This window comes from Stomoxys calcitrans, chromosome 1, assembly GCF_963082655.1.
Source record: "Stomoxys calcitrans chromosome 1, idStoCalc2.1, whole genome shotgun sequence".
Classification (NCBI taxonomy): domain Eukaryota; kingdom Metazoa; phylum Arthropoda; class Insecta; order Diptera; family Muscidae; genus Stomoxys; species Stomoxys calcitrans.
In genome coordinates, this window is record NC_081552.1 from 211317421 (window position 1) to 211338463 (window position 21043).

The following is a 21043-nucleotide window of genomic DNA, read 5'->3' on the forward strand; positions in this document are numbered from 1 at the left end:
CTCCAATGCACACGGTTGTCTCAATCTCACGATAAGTCACATGACGATCTTGCAGTATCAGTTGGCGCTCGGCATCAATGATTTTTGGAACAACAACTGATTTTGGACGACCTTTACGAAATTTGTCTTGAAGTGAACTACGACCTCGGTTGAATAAATCGATAAACACCGGTCCTTGATGGAGCTTCATCGCCAAAAATTGAATTATATTCCTTGATGCACTGTTGTTGAGTTCATCCACGTCGAAAGTTGTAAAAAATAATCGCACGAAAATGTTGACGACTTAATTCCACTTTTTGGGTGAGATGTAAGTAACTGTAACTGTAACTGTTTACCATAGAGCTGTCAATTGGCAGATTGCAACACAAGGGTTGTCCAATCTCGAAATATAACAGGCAACCCTCGCAAATGAACAGTTAAATCAACATTTTAATTTCCTCTAACAATTGTTTAGAACTAAGGCAATATTAATGTATTTGTATTGAGTGTAACCGCATAAAGGGGGTAATACATCGTAGCCACTGTTGTTGTATTTGATACATACATCATTACACACATTAAATGTGTGGGTGGCAATGATAAATGCCAGCATGACAGACTTTCAGACTTACAGATTCCACAGAGCTAGCCAGCGGAAACATAAAATTCCATTTACTGAAAATTTGTATAAATTCTGCTTTGCCACTGTTATCGAACTGGGTTCTAAATGCACATTTGATAAACGCACCATATGCGTACATACATCCATACATACATACATACGTACAATGTTTTATACAATATAAGGGGCAACGACAAATTTGTGGGCTCATTTGTATGTATTGCATTATCATATTTACATATACATATGTATATACATACTTGGGCTAACAAGTCCATGTAATGCCCTGTTCTCACTTTGGTTGTTGTTATTATTATGTGCACATATACATATGCATGTACATTAATATTTAAATTCACCTCGCAGATTTTGTTAGCCCACCCCTTTTACCTACCAGGCAGGACTTTTGGAAAAGTTTTGACATTTAAAATTTGCATTTGCATGTAGGCTTTATATTTGTATAATTCCTTAGTTGTCTTTGCTGTTGATTATGACACATGCTACACACATACATATCTGTGTGCTTAACTATGTGGTATATGTGCATATAAGGCCGCACTTAGATCCAATTCCGCCATTTTGTAATTTCTTAATGAATTGATGTAAATCAGCGATGCACAAAATAAAAATTGTTATTGTATGTGTAACAATAGGTAATCTCTGCAGGATATAGGACAGACCATAAACTGGTGATTATAATGATTTGAAGTAATCGAGACTTTGTAAATGTATGTGTGAGCAATTTTCTTTATAAAGGTTACTTTATAGTTTTTAGAGCGCACAACAAGCCGATTACTGGCTTAGGTGTATGTCCATAGTGGCATGGGGCGGTTGTGAGAAAAGCTAATCTCTGTTAACTGTTGATTTGGCCGGGCCGAATCTTAGGAACCCACCACCATGGATTCTGCTAAAAATTGATTTTAACCAAATCGTTCAAAAATTGCGGCCTGTAAGGGCTCAAGACATGAAATCTGGAGAGCGGCTTATATAATAGCTATATCAGGCTATAGACCGATTTAGACCGTACTTGGCTCATTTGTTGGAAGTCATAACAAAACACTACGTGCAGAATTTCAGCCAAATCGGACAAATATTGCGGCTTGTAAGGGCGCAAGAAGTCAAATCGGGAGATCGGTTTATATGGGAGCTATATCACGTTATAGACCGATTTGGAGCGTACTTAGTACAGTTGTCGAAAATCATAACAAAACACTACATGCTCAATTTCAGCCAAACCGTGCAAAAATTGCGGCCTGTAAGGGCTCAAGAAGCCAAATCGGGAGATCGGTTTATATGGGTGCTATATCAGGTCATAGACCGATTTAAACCGTACTTGGTACAAATGTTTAAAGTCGTAATAAAACACAACATGCAAAACTACACGCAAATCCGTCATAAATTGTGGGCTGGGCCCAAGAAGCTCAATCGGGAGATCGGTTTACATGGGAGCTATGTCAGGTTATGGACCAATGTGGACCGTACTTGGCATAGTTCTTGGAAGTCATAACAAAACACTACATGCAAAATTGCAACAAACATTGCGGCTTGTAAGGCCTCAAGAAGTCAAATCGGGAGATCGGTTTATATGGAAGCTATATCGCTTAGAGACCAATTTGGAGCGTACTTAGCACAGTTGTCGAAAATCATAACAAACAAATTGCGGCATGTAAAGTAGAGCTGGCAAAATATCGATCGCGCTAGCCATACTATCGTTATTTAATTTTTTGACTGAATATCGATTGATATTTTTTCGATGGATGCTATCGGAAAATTGAATTTTTTTGCAAAACTAAACAAAACGATGCGACACTAAATGTATCTCTTAACATGCATTTCACCTATAGAGGGCGCAATTTTCATCTGATTAGGTTAACATTTTGTACAATGATTTCTCTCATGACTTCCAACTGATTTTATTAATCTTGGGTTTATTTGGTCTGTGAATTGATATTGCTTCTATATAAATCGATCTCCTGATTTTTACTTCTCATTGAAATATAGGAGATGGAAAATTAACGATAGTATCGATACTATCGATATTTATTATTAAAACTATCGAAAATATTAAAATATTGCGATTATCGATAGTTTGCCAGCTCTATTGTAAGGGCTCAAGAAGTCAAATCGTGAGATCGGTTTACATGGGAGCTATATCAGTTAATCGACCGATTTGAAGCGTACTTGACACAAATGTTGAAAGTCATAACAAAACACTACATGCTCAATTTCAATCAAATCGGGCCGAAATTGCGGCTAGTTAGGGCTCAAGAAGTGAAATCTGGAGATCGGTTTACATGGGAGCTATATCTAAATCTGAACCAATATGACCCATTTGCAATCCCCAACGACCTACATCAATATTAATTATCTGTGCATAATTTCAAGCGGCTAGCTTTACGCGTTCGACTGCTATCGTGATTTCGGCAGACGGGCGGACGGAGATGGCTAGATCGACTCCGCACATACATTTAGTCATTCCGTTTGCAACACATCGAAATATCAATTTCCGACCCTACAAAGTATATATATTTCAGATCGTCGTTAAATTTTATGACGACTTATCGATGTCCGTGTGCCTGTCCGTCCGTCTGTTGTAATCACTCTACTGCCTTCAAAAATTGAGATATTGAGCTAAAATTTGGCACATATATGCCTTTTTGATGCACGCTGGTAAAGTTCTTGAACAGGCCAAATCGGACCATATTTGGATATAGCTGCTATATAGATCGATCCGCCGATAAAGGGTATAATGCCCATTAAACCTTTTTTTTTTGAACCGATTTCGCTGAAATTTGAAAATGTGAGTTATTTTAAGCCTCCCGATATCTGACCCAAAATATGGTTCATATCGGATTATATTTAGATATAGCTGCCATATAGACCGATCTGCCGATAAAGGGTCTAATGCCCATTAAAGCTTTTTTTTAAACCGATTTCGCTGAAATTTGAAAATGTGAGTTATTTTAAGCCCTTCCGATATCTGACCCAAATGTGATTCAGATCGGTCTATATTTTAATATAGCTGCTATATAGATCGATCTGCCGATAAAGGGTCTGAAGACCATTAAAGCTATTTTTTTAATCGATTTCGCTGAAATTTGAAAATGTGAGTTATTTTAAGCCTCCCGATATCTGACCCAAAATATGGTTCATATCGGATTATATTTAGATATAGCTGCCATATAGACCGATCTGCCAATAAAGGGTCTAATGCCCATTAAAGCTTTTTTTTAAACCGATTTCGCTGAAATTTGAAAATGTGAGTTATTTTAAGCCCTTCCGATATCTGACCCAAATGTGATTCAGATCGGTCTATATTTTAATATAGCTGCTATATAGATCGATCTGCCGGTAAAGGGTCTAATGCCCATTAAAGCTTTTTTTTAACAAGTTTCGCTGAAATTTGAAAAAGTGAGTTATTTTAAGCCTCCCGATATCTGACCCAAATATGATTCAGATCGGTCTATATTTAAATATAGCTGCTATATATATCGATCTGCCGATAAAGGGTCTAATGCCCATTAAAGCTTTTTTTTTAATCGATTTCGCTGAAATTTGAAAAAGTGAGTTATTTTAGGCCTCCCGATATCTGACCTTAATATGGTTCAGATCGGTCTATATTTAAATATAGCTGCCATATAGACCGATCTGCCGATAAAGAGTCTGAAGCCCATTAAAGCTTTGTTTTTTCAACCGATTTCGCTGAAATTTGAAACAAAGAGTAGTTTCAGGCCTCCCGATATCTGACCCAAATATGATTCAGATCTGTCTATATTTAGATATAGCTGCCACATAGACCGATCTCTCGATAAAGGGTCTGAAGCCCATAAATGCGTTATTTTTTATTCGATTTCGCTGAAATTTGAAACAGTGAGTAGTTCGAAGCCTTCTGACACCTGACCCACATATGGTTCAGATCGGATTATATTTAGATATAGCTGCCATATAGTCCGATCTGCCGATAAAGGATCTGAAGCCCATAAATGTTTTATTTTTTATCCGATTTCAAGAGGCTAGCTTTACTCCTTCAAAAGTTAGCGTGCTTTCGAGAGACAGACGGGCGAACATGGCTAGATCGACTTAAAATGTCATGACGATCGAGACTATATATACTTTATGGGGTCTTAGACGAATATTTCGAGGAGTTACAAACAGAATGAAGAAATTAGTATACCCCCAGTGTATAAAAAGAACTCCTTTACTATGCTTTAAACCAAAAAATCAAAAAATAATGATTTTTACTACAATATTCTCTAAATTGATGAACTGACACTCAGATGTATTAATTTTCTATTGGGTGCAGTTCATAGCTACAATAACAAACAATCCAATAAAATAAATACTCTTGCTATGCACTGAAAAACAAAACTTTGCATTTTTATTTTTTATAATTAGTTTATATGAACTAGATTTTTATTTTGTGTTACTAAATTTATGTGTTTTTATTAAAATAGTTTATAATTATTTTTAATTTTCTTTAAATGCTTATAAGCGAAGACAATTATGTATTATTATTTTAAACAATAGCTTGGGATAGAAAGAAAAACACTTATTTTGTAGTTTTATAATATTGGTATGCATTATTTTCTAATTATTATGGTTTAGCTTTCAAGGCAACCCTCCCCCTCTTCCCTCAAAAAGACTTCTGAGATTGTATTACACCGATAATTTTTTTTGTTTTTTTTTTTTGAAAATTGCACACAAAATTTTCCTGCATAAATTGTAGGCTTCAACAAGTAAATTCATTACTAAAAAAAAAAGAAATACTAACTAAAAAACAAGAAAAAATTACTAAATTAATGCAATGTTATTCCTTATAAAGTGAGATTATTTTCGAAATATTTTTCAAATTTTTTTTTTTACTTTGCTTTTCTTACCCAAACACCTCTGCGTCCTCTTCCAATGACTAACCAAGAAACAAAAACACAAAAAAAAACAAACTTGAGATTATACAATACCACACTACAACTAATCTAATAAATATATATGCATAACATATACCTACTCTACATACTGAACATATAAAAATATAACACTTATATAAATATTTACCGTTTTTTTTTTCTTTATTAATTTATAAATTTGTCTTTAAATTATTTAAATTAAACAAAAAAAAAACAGAAACAACAACCTTTAAAGTTTAAAAAAAATATTCTAGCAAAAAACATGCTATCCTATGCTACGCTGAATGACTATCATTATCATTTTGTATTTATTATTATTATTAATTATTATTATTATTATTATAATCTATTGCCCATGATGACAATTGTAATTTTTCTACACAAAAACACATTCATACAAAAAAAAAATTGTTTTATATATTTACATATTAATTGTATATGAAAATATTTTCCAAATTATTATAAACGAAACAAAAAAATCATTACTTTTGAGCAAAAATTATAACAACAAAAAAATTGATTTGTTTTATTTATTATCCTCATTCTTTTCTTTTAAAGGAAATTGGCTTTTAAATGTGGTAAGAATGGCATTGGGCTTGGTATTTAAGAGGTCTCTCCCATTGTTAGGTTTATTCGACTCTTGTCTTAACCCCAATATACCCAAGAATAGAACTGTGTTGGAGAAAATCCTAAACTGAAAAAATGTTTTCTTCAATTTTGAACGTTCTAGTTCTACGGTACTAAAAGAGATTACCAACCGAGCCGGGTCCGATACGCTGCGCCTTCTTTAACTCTCTAATATCTTTTTAGGGTGGGGACACTTCGCCCTGAATGTGGATATCGATTTTGCGCCACTGTAGCCCATGTCCGCCTATGACGCTAAACGCCTGCGTTCGAATCCTAGTAAGAATATCAAAAAAATCTAAAGCTATGGTTATACCCTCTTAATGCTGGCGACATTTCCGAGGTATTATGCCATGCATAGTCATGTAAAAAATTTCCCCCAAAGAGGTGTCGCACTGCGGCATACCGTTCGGACTTGGCTATAAAAAAAGGTCCCCTATTATTAATATACTCAACTTGAATCAGATTTGTGAAAAGTTTGCCCCTGCTCGGTTCCTGGGCAAATTTTTACTCTACTCCCAAATGCCTTTCTTTTGAGTCCTATATTACCGTATTGGTAAATATTTTCGGTTTGGGGCGAATATCGGGGCGTGCTCACTTGGCCATTAAAGTAAATATAAGATGCTCTTTTTTGAAAAACATTTTATATGAGCCCCTTAATATAGCATGAGAATATAAATTTTCAGCGATGGTTTTCTCCTCCTAATGCTGGCAACATTTGTGAGGTACTATGCCATATGCGGCACGCCGTTCGGACTCGGCTATAAAAAGGAGGCCCCTTATCATTGAGCTTAAACTTGAATCGGGCTGTTCATGGGCAAAATTTGCAATATAGCATGAACGGTAAATAAGTTGTGTTTGAGGATGGGGTGGACCTCAGAGTATTTGTCCCGAAAATTAATATCAATTCCCCGAATATCAATCAATTTCCAACCCAAATAGATTTTACATAATAGGGAAGTATTTTGGGGTGGTCCGGATCTCTAAACACATGGCTCTTTATTGTTGTGATTGCTCTATGTATCCATTTGGCGGGAATTGGGCGGCACCCGACACCAACGAATCGAACAAATCACATTACTTATCTCCGAGATTTGGTACTTTTGAAAATTAGGGTAAGGGAAAGTGCTTTTTAGGGGAGACATTTTGACTCCAATATGGATATGAAATTTGTGTTCCACTCCCAAACCCCTTTAATTTGAGGCCCATATTGCCGTGGTCGGTAAATATGAACCATTTGTAGGGTGTTTTGAGGATGGGGCGGTCACCGGCACTTTTGCTTTAGTCGGAAATGAAGTTCAGTTTAGGGGGCGCTTTAGGACATACCCCTAAACACTTGGCTCCAAAATTGGATATCAAATTCGTTTTCTACTCTCAATTAACTTTCATTTGAGTCCCACATTGTCATAATGGGTCAAATAACCCATTTGACATATGTTTAGAAGGAAAAGCTCCACCTAGACTTGAACGCAAATTTTAATGTCATATTCGTAATCTACTTCGTAATACCTTTCATTTGAATCCCATATAGCCATGGTCGGTATTTGAGAGTGGGTGACCTCCCATTACTTGGACCTAATGTTTTCTGCCATATTTGTAATCTAGTACTTTTCATTTGAGTCCCATATTGACATGAACTTCAAATATATCTGCTTGGAGGAGTTTTGGGGTATTGTATTCGTTTTCTGGTCTCCAATAGCTTTCATTTGATACCCTTATTGTGCCCATCGGACCACTTTCGGATATGGGTAGCGTTTTTGGGGTAAGGGGGTGGGTCCGCCTTCACCCGATATTCAAAAATTATATAGCCTATGTTTCCTTCCGTACACAATCTATGAAAATTTTAAGAAAATCGGTTCAACCAAGTATTATATAGTCTCAACGGGTCTAATGGCGTTATTGAAAGGTTGGCGTTACCCCCTATACTACGATCTGATTTTGTATGCCAGATTCGAAATCTACTCCCGAATACCTTTCATTTGAGCCCCATATTGAAATGAACGTCCAATATGTCTTTGGGGGAGTTTTGGGATTGGGGCGGCCCGATTTTGTATGCCAGATTCGAAATCTACTCCCGAATACCTTTCATTGGAGCCCCATATTGAAATAAACGTCCAAAATGTCTGTTTGGGGGAGCTTTGGGATTGGGGCGGCCCTATGGGTACTAAGACTCAACTTTTAATACCATATTCGTATGCTACTCTCCAATACCTTTCATTTGATGCCTATATTGTCCCGATCGGTCCACCTTAGGTTTTGGGTTGTGTTTTTGTCATAAGGGGCAGGGTCCGTCCCCCTTCCGATACCGAAAATATATATAACCTATGTTTCCTTCCAGACCAACCTACACAATATGCGAAAATTTCGAGAAAATCGGTTCTGCCGTTTTTCCGTCTATACGGAACAAACAAACCGAGTCCCATATATCCGTGATTGGCGTTTTGTGGGGGTGGGGTGACCTCCTATACTTCGACATGAATTTGTATGCCAGATTCGTTATCTACTCCCGCATACTTTTCCTTTCATATCCATATTGTCCTTATCGGTCCACTTTTGATTTTGGGTGGTGTTTTTGGGATAACGGGGGAGGGTCCGCCCCCTTCCGATATCAATAAATTATAAAACCTATTCCTATTTCCTGACCATATTCGTAATCTACTCTCGAATACCTTGCATTTGAGCCCCATATTATCATGCTCGTCCAATAAACCTATTTTAGGGTGTTTTTGAGTTGGGACGGCCACCCAGTTACTTAGACCCAATTTTTAATGAAATTCGCATTGTACTCCTGTATACCTTTCATTTGAAAAAAAAAACAGTTTTTGGTAGAAGATTTTTTACTTCATATTTAGGATGTTATTCTTTTATTATTGTAAAGGGTGATTTTTTAAGAGCTATGGGAAAGTTTAAAAAAAAAACATAAAACCCAGAAAATGTATGAAACCTTTAATTGATTTTTTTATTGTAGCCGTGAGTGGAGCGGACGTGTTTTTATTTCACTCCTCAAAGATAAAATATCCGTATCCCGGAACAGGTACTACTTAATACGAAAAATTTTAAAACCTTTTTGGAATAGGCTAGAAATGGACTCCAAAGACCCAACAGCTGCGGTGGTGGCGTCAAGCCGAGTATGTTTTTCTCCCCCCCTATAAGTGTGGGTGCCTTGGCACCTGTAGTCGAGAGTAATGCTTCAAGCGCACAACTAGTCGTCAGACTAATTAATGAGGAAGATACGAATAAACCAGAGGGATGCACAGTTCGTTCCCAGCCTTCAAGTAAAGGTGGTGCTTCCGACTCGGATTCAGACAGCGACAGTGTCAATGAAACAGTCATCGCCGCCGAATCGAGAGATGAGAGCAGCGGTATGACGGCAGATGCGAGCTAGGGCTAAGCTCACAAGCTGACCGAGAAAACGATCCGGGGCACGACGAAGGAGACAGAGGAGTATGTACCGGCAGTGCAATTGGGCGAAAGTGCTGAATGCTGAAAGATATAGAACTGACATTCCAAGCACTTGCACGAAAGCTGGAAAGAGAATCAGATCTCCCAAAGAGCAAAACACTGCTAAAATGCTTAACAACAAAGAGAGCTCCCCGCTTTCAGGTACTCTGGGAAAACCAAGCCAGCCATACCGCAATGGAGACTCCAGACAATATCCTGCAGAGGTAGACAAAGTCGGAAGCGCGCACGGGCCCTGAGTCTTCATGGAGGACTGTGACTTCCAAAAGTAGGCCACAGCCATCACGGAAGTGGAAGATGGTTGCTGAGAAAGCCAAGGAGCCTTCCTCTTACGCCAGAGTGGCAAGGAAGCACAACAGAAATGAGCTGACTTATGCAGTCTTCAATATCGGCAGTGCATCCGCTGCGATTTCACCAGATCACCGGTCCCAAGTGGAGGGTCCGGTTAACGAGCGGGTTTTCGAACATGTGTGGAACTCTATAGAGGGTTCACCCATACCAATGATAAGCTGCGAGTATAGGGGGGACATTTTTATGATGCGTTTTGCGTCGGCGGAATGTATTGATATCGTCAGAGGTATCCACGCTCTCTGGGAGGGCGCAAGGCTCGACCTGATGAGAAAGATGGACATCCTCCAGCTCACAAAGGCGACGATCTTCATCAAGGGATCGGGCAGTAAATTTGCGACCGAACGCATGTTGGGATTCTTGGGCAAGCAAAACCAAGGTTTGGTCGCAGAGGAAGGAACTCTCTCTGTGGTTGGCATTGATCAAATCTCCGTGACAAGTTTGGCTAAGACTAAAGATACGGCGAGATTAGGAAGACTAGTATAGGCAGAAATCCTCAGACATCAAGCCGTGTAGTGACAGGTGACTTAATACCGCCCAACGAAGAGAGGGCTGACGAAGAGACAATCACCGCCTCTCTCAATATTGGAAGGACTAGGATAAGCAAAGATCCTAATACTAAAATATCAGGCAGAGCAGTGGCGAAAGACCCAACACAGCCTAACAAACAGGGACCCGACGACGGACCCATTACCGACTTCAAGATTCGGAAGACTAAGATAAGTTAAGATCCTAATATTGAAACATTAGGCAGCGCAGCGAGAAGAGTCTCTATGCAGACTAACGAACAGGGAGCCGACGATGGTACCATCACCTGGGGCACATAAATATCTGCATCCTCTTTTCAACCTAACCTAACCTAACCATATTTGAATCAATGGTGCGCTCCATAAACGTAATTTAATATATGAAGATTATTTCATGCAAATGTTGACCGTGACTGCGCCTCAAATGGTCCATCCGCTTAGTCTAATTTTGGCATACTCTTTCCAACATTTCGGCCGGTATCTCACGAATAAATTCTTCAATGTTGCCTTCCAATGCGTCAATTGAAGCGGGCTTGTCTCTTAAGACTTGAGCTTAACATAGCCCCACAAAAAATAGTCTAAAGGCGTAAAATCGCACAACCTAGGCGGCCAATTTAGCGGTCGCGAACGTGAAATAAAATGTTCACCAAACTCGCCTCTCAATAAGTCCAATGTTACGCGTGCTAGGTGGCATGTGGCACCGTCTGGTTGAAACCATATGTCATGCTAGTCAAGCTTTTGCATTTTGGGCAAAAAAAAGTTGGATATCATCTCGCGGTAGCGCTCACCATTCACAGTTACGTTACGTTACGCATAATCTTTGAAGAAGTACGGTCCATTGATGCCACTAGCCCATAAACCGCACCAAACTGTGCATTGGTAGCTCTTGCAATGCTTCTGGCTGATCTTCATTCCAAAATCAACAATTCTGCTTCTTTCCGTACCTATTAAGCAAGTCAAACTCTTGCATTTTGGGCAAAAAAAAATTGGATATCATCTCACGATAGCGCTCACTATTCACGTTTACCTTACGATTCGCATCATCTATGAAGAAGTACGGGCCAATGATGCCACCAGCCCATAAACCGTACCAAAATGTGACTTTTTCTGGATGCATTGGTAGCTCTTGCCATGCTTCTGGCTGATCTTCACTCCAAAATCCACAATTCTGCTTATTTACTTACCCTTTGAGCCAAAAATGAGCTTCGTTGCTGAAGAAGAAGAAGCGCGCGATGAACTTTCCTAACAGAGCACGCATTTTGATAAAAAAAAATCAATAATTTACAAGCGTTGTTCGTTTTAAAGACGATCCAGGGTTAAATTATACACCAAACTGAAGATGTTGGGCAGTGAAAAAAAACACGAAACTTGCATGAGCTGTTTAAACCAGTGTTGTCAAATAAATAAGAGCTAAAAAATCACCCTTTAGTTGTAGGCGAACGGCGCACAGTGGGAGAAACTCGATAAAAACAGTAAAAAATATGCTGTGTGAAAATGGGTAAAGATATCTCTTTGAATGGTTAGAGCTGAGATGTTATCGAGGTCATGTGCAAAATTTCAAGGCCCTAGGTGGACCGGGCGCCTTTTGGCAGGCCCCCAAAAGTTGGTCACATCAATGGAAAAAAAAATTTTTTCTGAAAACGAAAATTCAATTTAGAAAAATTCTAAGAAAAAAACGAGTAAAGATTAGTAATTATTTTCGAATTTTGCAAATTTTAAAAAAATACCCAAAATACCCCCTTTCGGACAAAGATGATTTCGAAACCGTTTTTTTTTTTAATTGCTGTGCAGGCCACAAATATTGTTAGGTGGAAAAAATTTGTTGCATGGGTTTAGGGGACATATGGAGTAAAAAAAAACGTGTGTCCAATTGGGGAAATTTTTGAATTCGAGTAGTTTTCCAATTTTTTAATAGAAAATTGTCTTTTTCGAAGTACATATAGCACCCGTTTAAGTTGACATAACTTGCTCAAATTTCACTTAAAAAGCATCTACAATAGGTCTTCTTTATAAACAAAAGAGAAAAAATCAAGGTATTAAAGCAAGTTTTTTTCAATTAAGATTAATCAAAGAAAATACATTTTCATACCCCCCACCATAGGATGGGGGCATACTAATTTCGTCATTTTGTTTGTAACACCTCTAAATATGCGTCTAAGACCCCATAAAGTAAATATATTCTTGATCGTCATGACATTTTAAGTCGATCTAACCATGTCCGTCCGTCTGTCTTTCGAAAGCACGTCTGTCTGTCGAAAGCTGCCATGTAAACCGATCTGGGATCTTGATTTCTTGAGTCTCTAGAGGGCGCAATTCCTTACCGATTTAACTGAAATTTTGGTGTCACTTGCAACCACTGTGCTAAGTACGGTTAAAATCCGTCCGTCTGTCTGTCGAAAGCACGCAAACTTTTTATTTGTGTAGGTCGGTTGAGATTGTAAATGGGCCACATCGGTCCATGTTTTGATATAGCTGCCATATAAACCGATCTGGGGTCTTGACTTCTTGAGCCTCTAGAGGGCGCAATTCCTTACCGATTTGACTGAAATTTTGGTGTCACTTGCAACCACTGTGCTAAGTACGGTTAAAATTGGGTTATAACCTGGTATAGCTGCCATATAAACCGATCTTGGATCTTGACTTCTTGAGCCGCTAGAGGGCGCAATTCTCATCCGATTTGGCTGAAATTTTGCATGAGGTGTTTTGGTATGACTGTTCCATGTATGGTCTAAATCGGTATATAAACTGATATAGCTGCCATATAAACCGATCTCTCTGGAGGGCGCAATTACTCGATTCGATACACGATTTGCCTGAAGTTTTGGAGGTGATGGCAAACGGTGAGGGCAAAATTTGCATTTGCATAGAAAAAGCAAATGCAAATTTTGTCCATGAACATTCCACTAAGGAACAGGGACAAACTTCTCACATATCAATGAGTGCAGTCCGATTCAGGTTTAAGCTCAATGATAAGGGGCCGAACGACGTGCCGCAGTGCAACACCTCTTTGGAGAGAAGTTTTACATGGCATGTACATTAGCTTTAGTGTTTCCCAAACATCCCATTGCGGAACAAATTAGAGGGAAAGTAACTTCTCACAATATCAATTAAGTGCTGCCCGATTCAAATTTAAGCTCAATGATAAGGGGCCTCCTGTTTAATGCCGAGTCCGAACGGCGTGCCACTGAAAAGTGGCACCTCTTGGTTGAGAAGTTGTACATGGCTGAAATACTCACAAATGTCGCCAGCAATTGGTGAGGGGATAACCACCGCTGAAAAATGTTTTAAGGTGTTGTCGCCGGCAGAATTTGAACCCGGACGCTTGGGCACAATAGGCGGGCACGCTAACCTATGGCGGCACGCTAACGGTGGCTTCCTACATGGCATGGTTTTACATGGCATATTACCCCACAAGTGTTGTCAGCATTAGGAGGTCTCGCCAGGATTCGAACCCAGGCGTTCAGCGTCATAGGCGGACATGCTAACCTTTGCGCTACGGTGGCCTACAGATGTTTTTCTGTGACAGGTGTTTTTCTATTTAAAAAAATCATTTATAGAACTTTGTTTTTTTCTTTAATTTTAAAAATACACTTTTTTTACATTTTTTGATTTCCTAACTGTATAACTTTTAACTGAATAATCAGATGTTGGACAGGTCGTTGTAAATTTTATCACGAATTCAAATCAAGCATAAAATTGGAAATCGATCCACAAATGGCTTCGCAAATTGCAAAATACAAAGCCAATCTCGACCAAAAATTCAAACAAAATTAAAACTCGTATCTCCCCGAAACCAGGGGAGGTATTGTATACCTCAAGCAAACTTTTTTGTAGGGATTTTTGAGCACTATCCAGCAAAAAAAAAGGATTTGGAAACTCGGACCACAAATCAAGATTAGGCAGTCCGAACATTTTTTCGAAATGCCGTGATGAACAATTTCAGGGGCCTGCAAAAGGGACGCCCGTACCACCATGAAATTTTGCACATGAGCTCGATAGCATCTCAGCTCTAACCATTCAAAAGGATATCTCAATCTTCCCTTCTCATATATTTTACTAGTTTTTTTCGATTTTCTCCCACTGTGCGGTATGGGGCTGGTGTCGCCCAGCCCCATAAATGTAGCCAGCTTTACTAAGACTATATTCAAGGTTGAAAAAGTGTTTCTGTTGTTTGGATTCGAAGCCAGGAGTTCTTTATCGCAGGCAGATACGCTAAACAATGCGTCACAGTGGCCTTAAAGGCACTTCTCTCCATCATAAAATATTTTAATTTTTTTCTAAAAATACAACTGTTGTAGAAAATTCCATCGATATGGAAATTTGAATAATATTTTTAAGATTTTGGTTTTTAAATACTTTTGTTTATATTTTTTTTTTTTTGGAATTTACAATAGCTCCCTGAAATTTCCTCAAACCATAGCAAGTAGCAAATATAGGTGAACATTTTTGCAAACCATTTCTCTTGATCAGATAACTTTTTTAGGTTTGCTTTTCTATCTTCTCTTTGTAGATCTTAAAAATATAATCAATCAGCAATCAAATGATAGCATGGACTTTATAGCAACCACAGCCCCAACTACAGTGGCAGCAGGAGCAGGAGCAGCAGCCACAGCAACCCCAACAGCGGCAACATCAAGTGCAACTGCGATTGCAAACAATAGCAACTCCTTGACTACCCTGCCGCCTCCCCTGGTGCCCTCACACCAGCATCAACCAGCAACGGTTCTAAATCCCATGCTAATGGACTACAACCAACAATCGAACAGCAATGCTATGATGCCACCCACATCCACCAATGTACCCACATCTGTGACCGCCGGGCAGACGATTTTAGCCGGCAGTGCAGCGGCGCCGCCTCCATCAGCTAGACCCTTGGAAAATCTTATGATTTTCGATAATTTCGATGTGCACGAAGCACATCGCATCGAGGATGGCTTTTGTACCCAACTATCCAGGTTACCCCCCAAGAAACAGGAATTACTAAAACAGTTCGGTATTCAAACAAATCAGACTGTAACGTATTATGAAAAGTATATACTCATCGAAAATTTCAACAGATTTTGCAATGTGAGCAAAAAAACCACCCTCCCCCCCCCCCCCCCCTACTATCTCTATCTCAAGTCAAAGCTGAGATTTGATATTGATGATGATTTTCATATTGGAGTCTTTATTTTTGTTTTTTTTGAAAAGATGTCTGGATTTAATGCGTTTTTCTTCTCTTCTCTTTTGTTTCGTCTCTGTGTGTTCTCTGCTTATTAACATTCAATTTCCTAGGAATATAAGGTGGCCGATCATAGACCCTTTTTGGATTTATCGGACAGCGGTCTACCCAAATCCGAACAACTTAAGTTCATACGGTATCTGGGACAGGGACTACCCAATTTGACATTAAACAAAATCTACCTATGCTTCAAGGATATTTTAGGTTTAAGCAGAATAGAAAAGTAAGTTTGAACTATAAAACTAAAATGGAGTTCAATGACTCATATATACAATATATCTGATTCATATTTACAGAATGGCTATAGATGGTTACAATTTGGATGCTATTTTGAAGAAAAAGAAGAAAAATCTGTACAATAGGATGACAGCAGCAGCAGGTATGATAAAAATATTTTTATACCCTACACCACTACTGTACAGGGTATTATAACTTAGTGAATTTGTTTGTAATACCCAGAAGGAAGAGAGTTAGACCCTTTGATAAGCAGACTGATCGACTCAGAATCACTTTCTGATTCGATTTGGCTATGTCCGTTTGTCTGTCTGTCTGCCCGTCTGTCTGTCTTTCCGTCTATCCATGTTAATTTGTGTACAAACTACGGTCGCAATTTTCAACCAATCGTCTTCAAATTTGGTGGTGGGATTTGGATACAAATCATGAATTGGACAATTCCATCAGCTGGACAAGTGACCAACCTTCTTTAGTGAACCCTGGAGCAAACTAAGACCCGTTCCAGAAAAACCCCTGCACAAATCGAATAACTTAAAATGCCTGTATCTTCCTACTTCTATAATCAATACGGAGCTTTATATTCCTGAGACAATTTCTAGCACATTATTTTGAGATGTCTCCTCTTAATTTTTCTATTTAACATCCGCTTCTGTACTGGGCCATCTCCTTCTATTCATACTGCTATGTTTTGGTCAAGGAAACTTAAAATGCATGTGTCTCCTAATTTACAAATGTGGAATATTTCCAACGAAAGGCCGATTTGTCGATAACTTAAAATGCCTGTATCTCCCTTGGGTATTACAATTTGGGTGTTACAGAGCTTCATGTTTCTATAGACAATTTCTAACACAAAGTTTTCGAACGTCTTTCTTTTGACATCCCCTTCCTCACTGAACCATTTTTTCTCATTCTTAAAACCAAGTCAAGATAACTTAAAATGCCTATATCTCCCAAATTTAGTTGCGTTTAATTTGCAGTCTGCCATCAGACTCAGAAGGAAGATGCCTTCTAGTTCCTACCGTTGAACTATCCAGATCGCTTTAAAAACCGAGTCAGACAGGTTCTTAAAGAAATGAGAATGAAAAGTGGGTCACCTTCTGACCCATCGATAATTTCGCGCTGTCAAGGAATACACACACAGAAGTTGTTCAATGGTCTATTCTCCTTCGATGTCCTCACAGCTTCTACAAAAGTCGTTGCGGGCAACCTTCAGTCTGTCAGCATGTTTTTCGATGAGACAGTGACCTGTCATGTCGAACACAATGAATATCTCTTCTTCTTCAATGTCCTCACAGCAGATGGTCTCGTCCTCAATGCGCCTGTGATGCACAAACAAGCCATCCTTTGGATCCGGTTGATAATTGAACAGCACGTGGACTTTTGAAGCGCCGTCCAATAGTCCACAACACCATATTGCATTATAGGTCTTACAACCCAATGCATGACGCGCGGTCTAAACCCCCCAACTTTTGCAAATGGCTCTCTTGCAGGTATATAAGGCAAGAGTTGCCTTTCTTGCCCTTTCCAAAATGTTGGATTTGATTTCTGTAAATGGAACATTCTCTCCTCCCAAGGAGACAGGTGACACTATAGGTAAACAGAAGTAGAAAAGAACTACTTCTGGTTTGCTCGGATTAAAGCCTAGACCTCTTTCGGTAGCCCACTTCGTTGTTGCACGTAGAGCTTCCTGAAGTATATCTCTTAGAGTGCTTGGAAACTTTCCCCGACCGCAATTGCCAAGTCATCAGCATACGCTACCACTTTTACACCCTTTTCAACCAGAGACAATAATATATTGCTAATGGCTATGATCTAAAGTATAGGAGACAGTACACCTCTTTGAGGTGTTCCTCTGCTGACTCATCATTTTAGATCCACATATCCTAAGCATGCCGTAATGCATCTTTTAGTAAGTAAGTTATTAATAAACTTTCTTACGGTAGAGTTTATGGCTAGAAACTCCAACTCCTTTATGATTGACGTCAGTTTTACATTATTGAAAGCACCTTCAATGTCAAGAAATGCTACCATTGCATATTCCTTGACAGCGCGAGAACCCTCTATGTAGCCGACTAGGTCATAAAGGGCTGTTTTTTTTGGACTTGCTTTTACTATATGCATGCTGATGTATTCCGCGTCTGCCGCATGACATACATAATTTCCCTAATAACCTCCGACGAATGCATACCAGTGATAATCTCTTCTGGCGCCACGTTGTCCGTTGGAAATTTTCCCGGGAAATGTGTATCAACGAGTAGTTCTAGTGTTTCCTCATTAGACATTCTCTGACTTCTGAATATACACCACCGTAATAGGTCTAGAGGACAGGATCTTCCTTAGCCTAGAGGCCTCAGATGTATCCCCCACGGAGCTGCAGAATTCCACCAAAGATTTGTTCTGAGCCGCTGTAAGAATAGGAAAGAATCTCTCCGGACCATTCAATACCAAACGAGATTTCAGACAAGGAGATAGCTTATCGTGTGATCTCTTTATTATCCAGCTGGAGAAGATTATACGAGATGAAGATATGAATGGATATGACACACTAATCGAAAGAGAACTCATGCTACTCGCCTATGCCGACGGCATTGACATCATAGATCGGTCACCGGAAGTAGTAACTGCAGTCTTTGAAAGAATCGAAAGAGAGTCAGTGAAAATGGGTCTGGCAGTTAATGGAGGTAAGACGAAATGGATGGCATCAACTCCAAAAACGCCTTTTACAATCGATCAAATAAAGAAAATGGAGAAAGTTAGGAACCACAACTTTATTCAGCAACTTAATCTAGCTCGGCACCGCTAGGTCATGTTGTCAGAATGGATGAAGAGGTTCCAGCAAAGAAATTTTTTAAAGGCAATCACGGTGGTACACGCAAACCGGGACGACTAAAAGTCCGATGGAAAGATTAAGTGGTGGGAGACACTTTGTAACTTGGTGTTATAGAGGGAACGCAGAAGATCTAGGCGCTTGAAAGACTATTCTGAGTTCGGCTAATGGGACAAACTTTCTGTCATAGCCAATTAAAGTCAAAGTAAAGTTCACACTCTTGTATTTAAATTTGTTTCCTCTTTCTACGGAATAGATGTATCTCCTCTCTTCTTTTTTCCGAATTAGTGGCACTGGCAATGAGCAACAATGCCAATTAGTAAACCAAATAACTTAAAATGTCTGTATCTTCTAAAATATTAACCTGTTACTTGGATAGGAATGCAATTCTCGAAAGAAACGGCGCTATAAGATTTATTGTTTATTCTGACCCATAAGAGACGAGATTGAAATCCGTGAGGTTAGGTTAGGTTGAAAAGAGAGTGCGGATATGAATCCGCCCCGTGCCACTATAGACATACACCTAAGCTAGTAATCGGAATTCCGGGCTACTTACAATATTCTTAACTATTTTCCATGCCACGCCCCTAAGTTGGTTCATGTCTGGTATTGCGTCCCCACTAAAGTGCCGCTATCTGTTTGCCGATATCCTTGGAAACCCTTACCAGTATATAAAATTGGGAGAATAGAGTTGTAACTAATAACTTTCCCTCTTTACCCTAAAGCTTGGGAAAAACTCGCACAGAAAGTTAATAAGAACAAACAATTGTTGGCATCTTCTGGCTTCGTCTCAAAGAAGAAATAAAATGAAAATTGCTTTTTTCTTTTCCTTATCATCTAAAAGTCTCCAATAATCTCCGTTCTTTTTTCAGTTCATAAGGAGTGTAATCCCGATGCACCCATTCCCGCAATACCACCCGCACTCACTGCCCAGACGGCGAAAACAACAGCGACGGCAATCGTAGCCCCAGCAGTAGCGACGACAACAGCATTACCAGCACCGGCACCAGCATCTATCTATCAACAGGAGGCGTATAAAACTTAACGTTGGTGTTCATTTTTGAATAATTTATTTAAATGTTTAATTATTAAAAGTCTCATTGTTATTTGAATGAATCCCCCCTCCCCCCAGTTTGAAGCAAACTTCCCGGAACTGGACCAGTAACTGTTGTGTCTTGAAAAGATGAAGCAAAATGAAACTAAACTCTTAGTATTTAAAACAAAACAAAACAAAACAAAATATATACACAGAAAGAAAAAAGTTACCAAATTCACCTACATAGTAACTCAGAAAAAGTAACATTTGTAAATTGAAAACTCCAAAACTAATCAAACAAGTGCTAAATTAAACAAACAAACCTACAAACAAAACCATATTAGATTGAATCAAAATTTAAAGGGAAATTATACTCGAAAAAAATCGCAGCAAAAAAAAGCAAAAAAGGATTTCAAAAATCGTAGCCATGTAAGAAAAAACAAAAATCCACACAACACTCATACACAGACTAATATGTAGCGACAAACAAAAAGCCACACTACATTCAAACACAGACTACAACTGCTATGCCATGGTGAGAGAAATACTTAAAGTGCATAACTATGGATCCATGGTTTGTCTTAGGCCTAATCTACAATAGTTGAGTCACACATTCAAATTTGTTAATACATTAACAAAAGTATTGGGAAAATTAAATCTTTAAGACAAGGGAGTCGAAATTTTTGCATCTGTGGCGAAAATAGGAGCTAATTTAAACTCTCTCAAGAGTTCACTCTACCTTATACTATTCATATCTATCATTTCTTATGCTTGATGGAGACACATGGCGAAAAAGCGGCCTCATTTGTACAATAACCACAAATCATATGGTGCATTCCGCCATCTTATCATCTTGGCGTTTTGCCAAAACACACAAAGAAACTTGTGTGGGTGTGTGTATGCGAGAAAGAAGATAACAACAAAGAGAATGCAAACAAAAATCTGTCATCTTCATACCGTCAAAGCAGGCCGGCTGTTAACAGCTGTTTGCATGAGACCACCGTATTAAATACGCCTTGATGGAGACCCAGGATTCTCTAATAGAAGGTTAGGTGACTTTCCCAAAACATAAAGTGGATAGGCCCCATGTACATCATTAAGGATGTCATATCTGCCGATTGAAAATGTCATCAAATAGTAGAAAACGTAAACAAAGAATGAATGTAAAAAAGAAAACAAGTTGACACCCTTATTGTCAAGTATTGCCAACATATAAAAAAAAAACTGTAAGTCGGATGACCGCCATGATTCACTTATAGAAG

General features: G+C 38.8%; 1 protein-coding gene across 2 annotated transcripts in view; it reads left to right on the forward strand.

Annotated features, from left to right (window-relative positions):
* Positions 1 to 20116, forward strand: part of LOC106086343 (serine-rich adhesin for platelets) — a 148904-nt gene extending 128788 nt beyond the window's left edge. The window contains exons 6-10 of one of the 2 annotated variants that reach the window (XM_013251006.2): positions 14974 to 15530; positions 15738 to 15907; positions 15981 to 16063; positions 19618 to 19791; positions 19878 to 20116. In XM_013251006.2, coding sequence (XP_013106460.2) covers positions 14974 to 15530; positions 15738 to 15907; positions 15981 to 16063; positions 19618 to 19790 — 983 coding nt within the window. In that variant the 3' untranslated portion in view covers position 19791; positions 19878 to 20116. Of the gene's footprint in view, positions 1 to 14973; positions 15531 to 15737; positions 15908 to 15980; positions 16064 to 19617 lie in introns of both variants that reach the window. The other variant, XM_059360846.1, reaches the window with a different exon arrangement.
* The last annotated feature ends 927 nt before the right edge of the window (positions 20117 to 21043 follow it).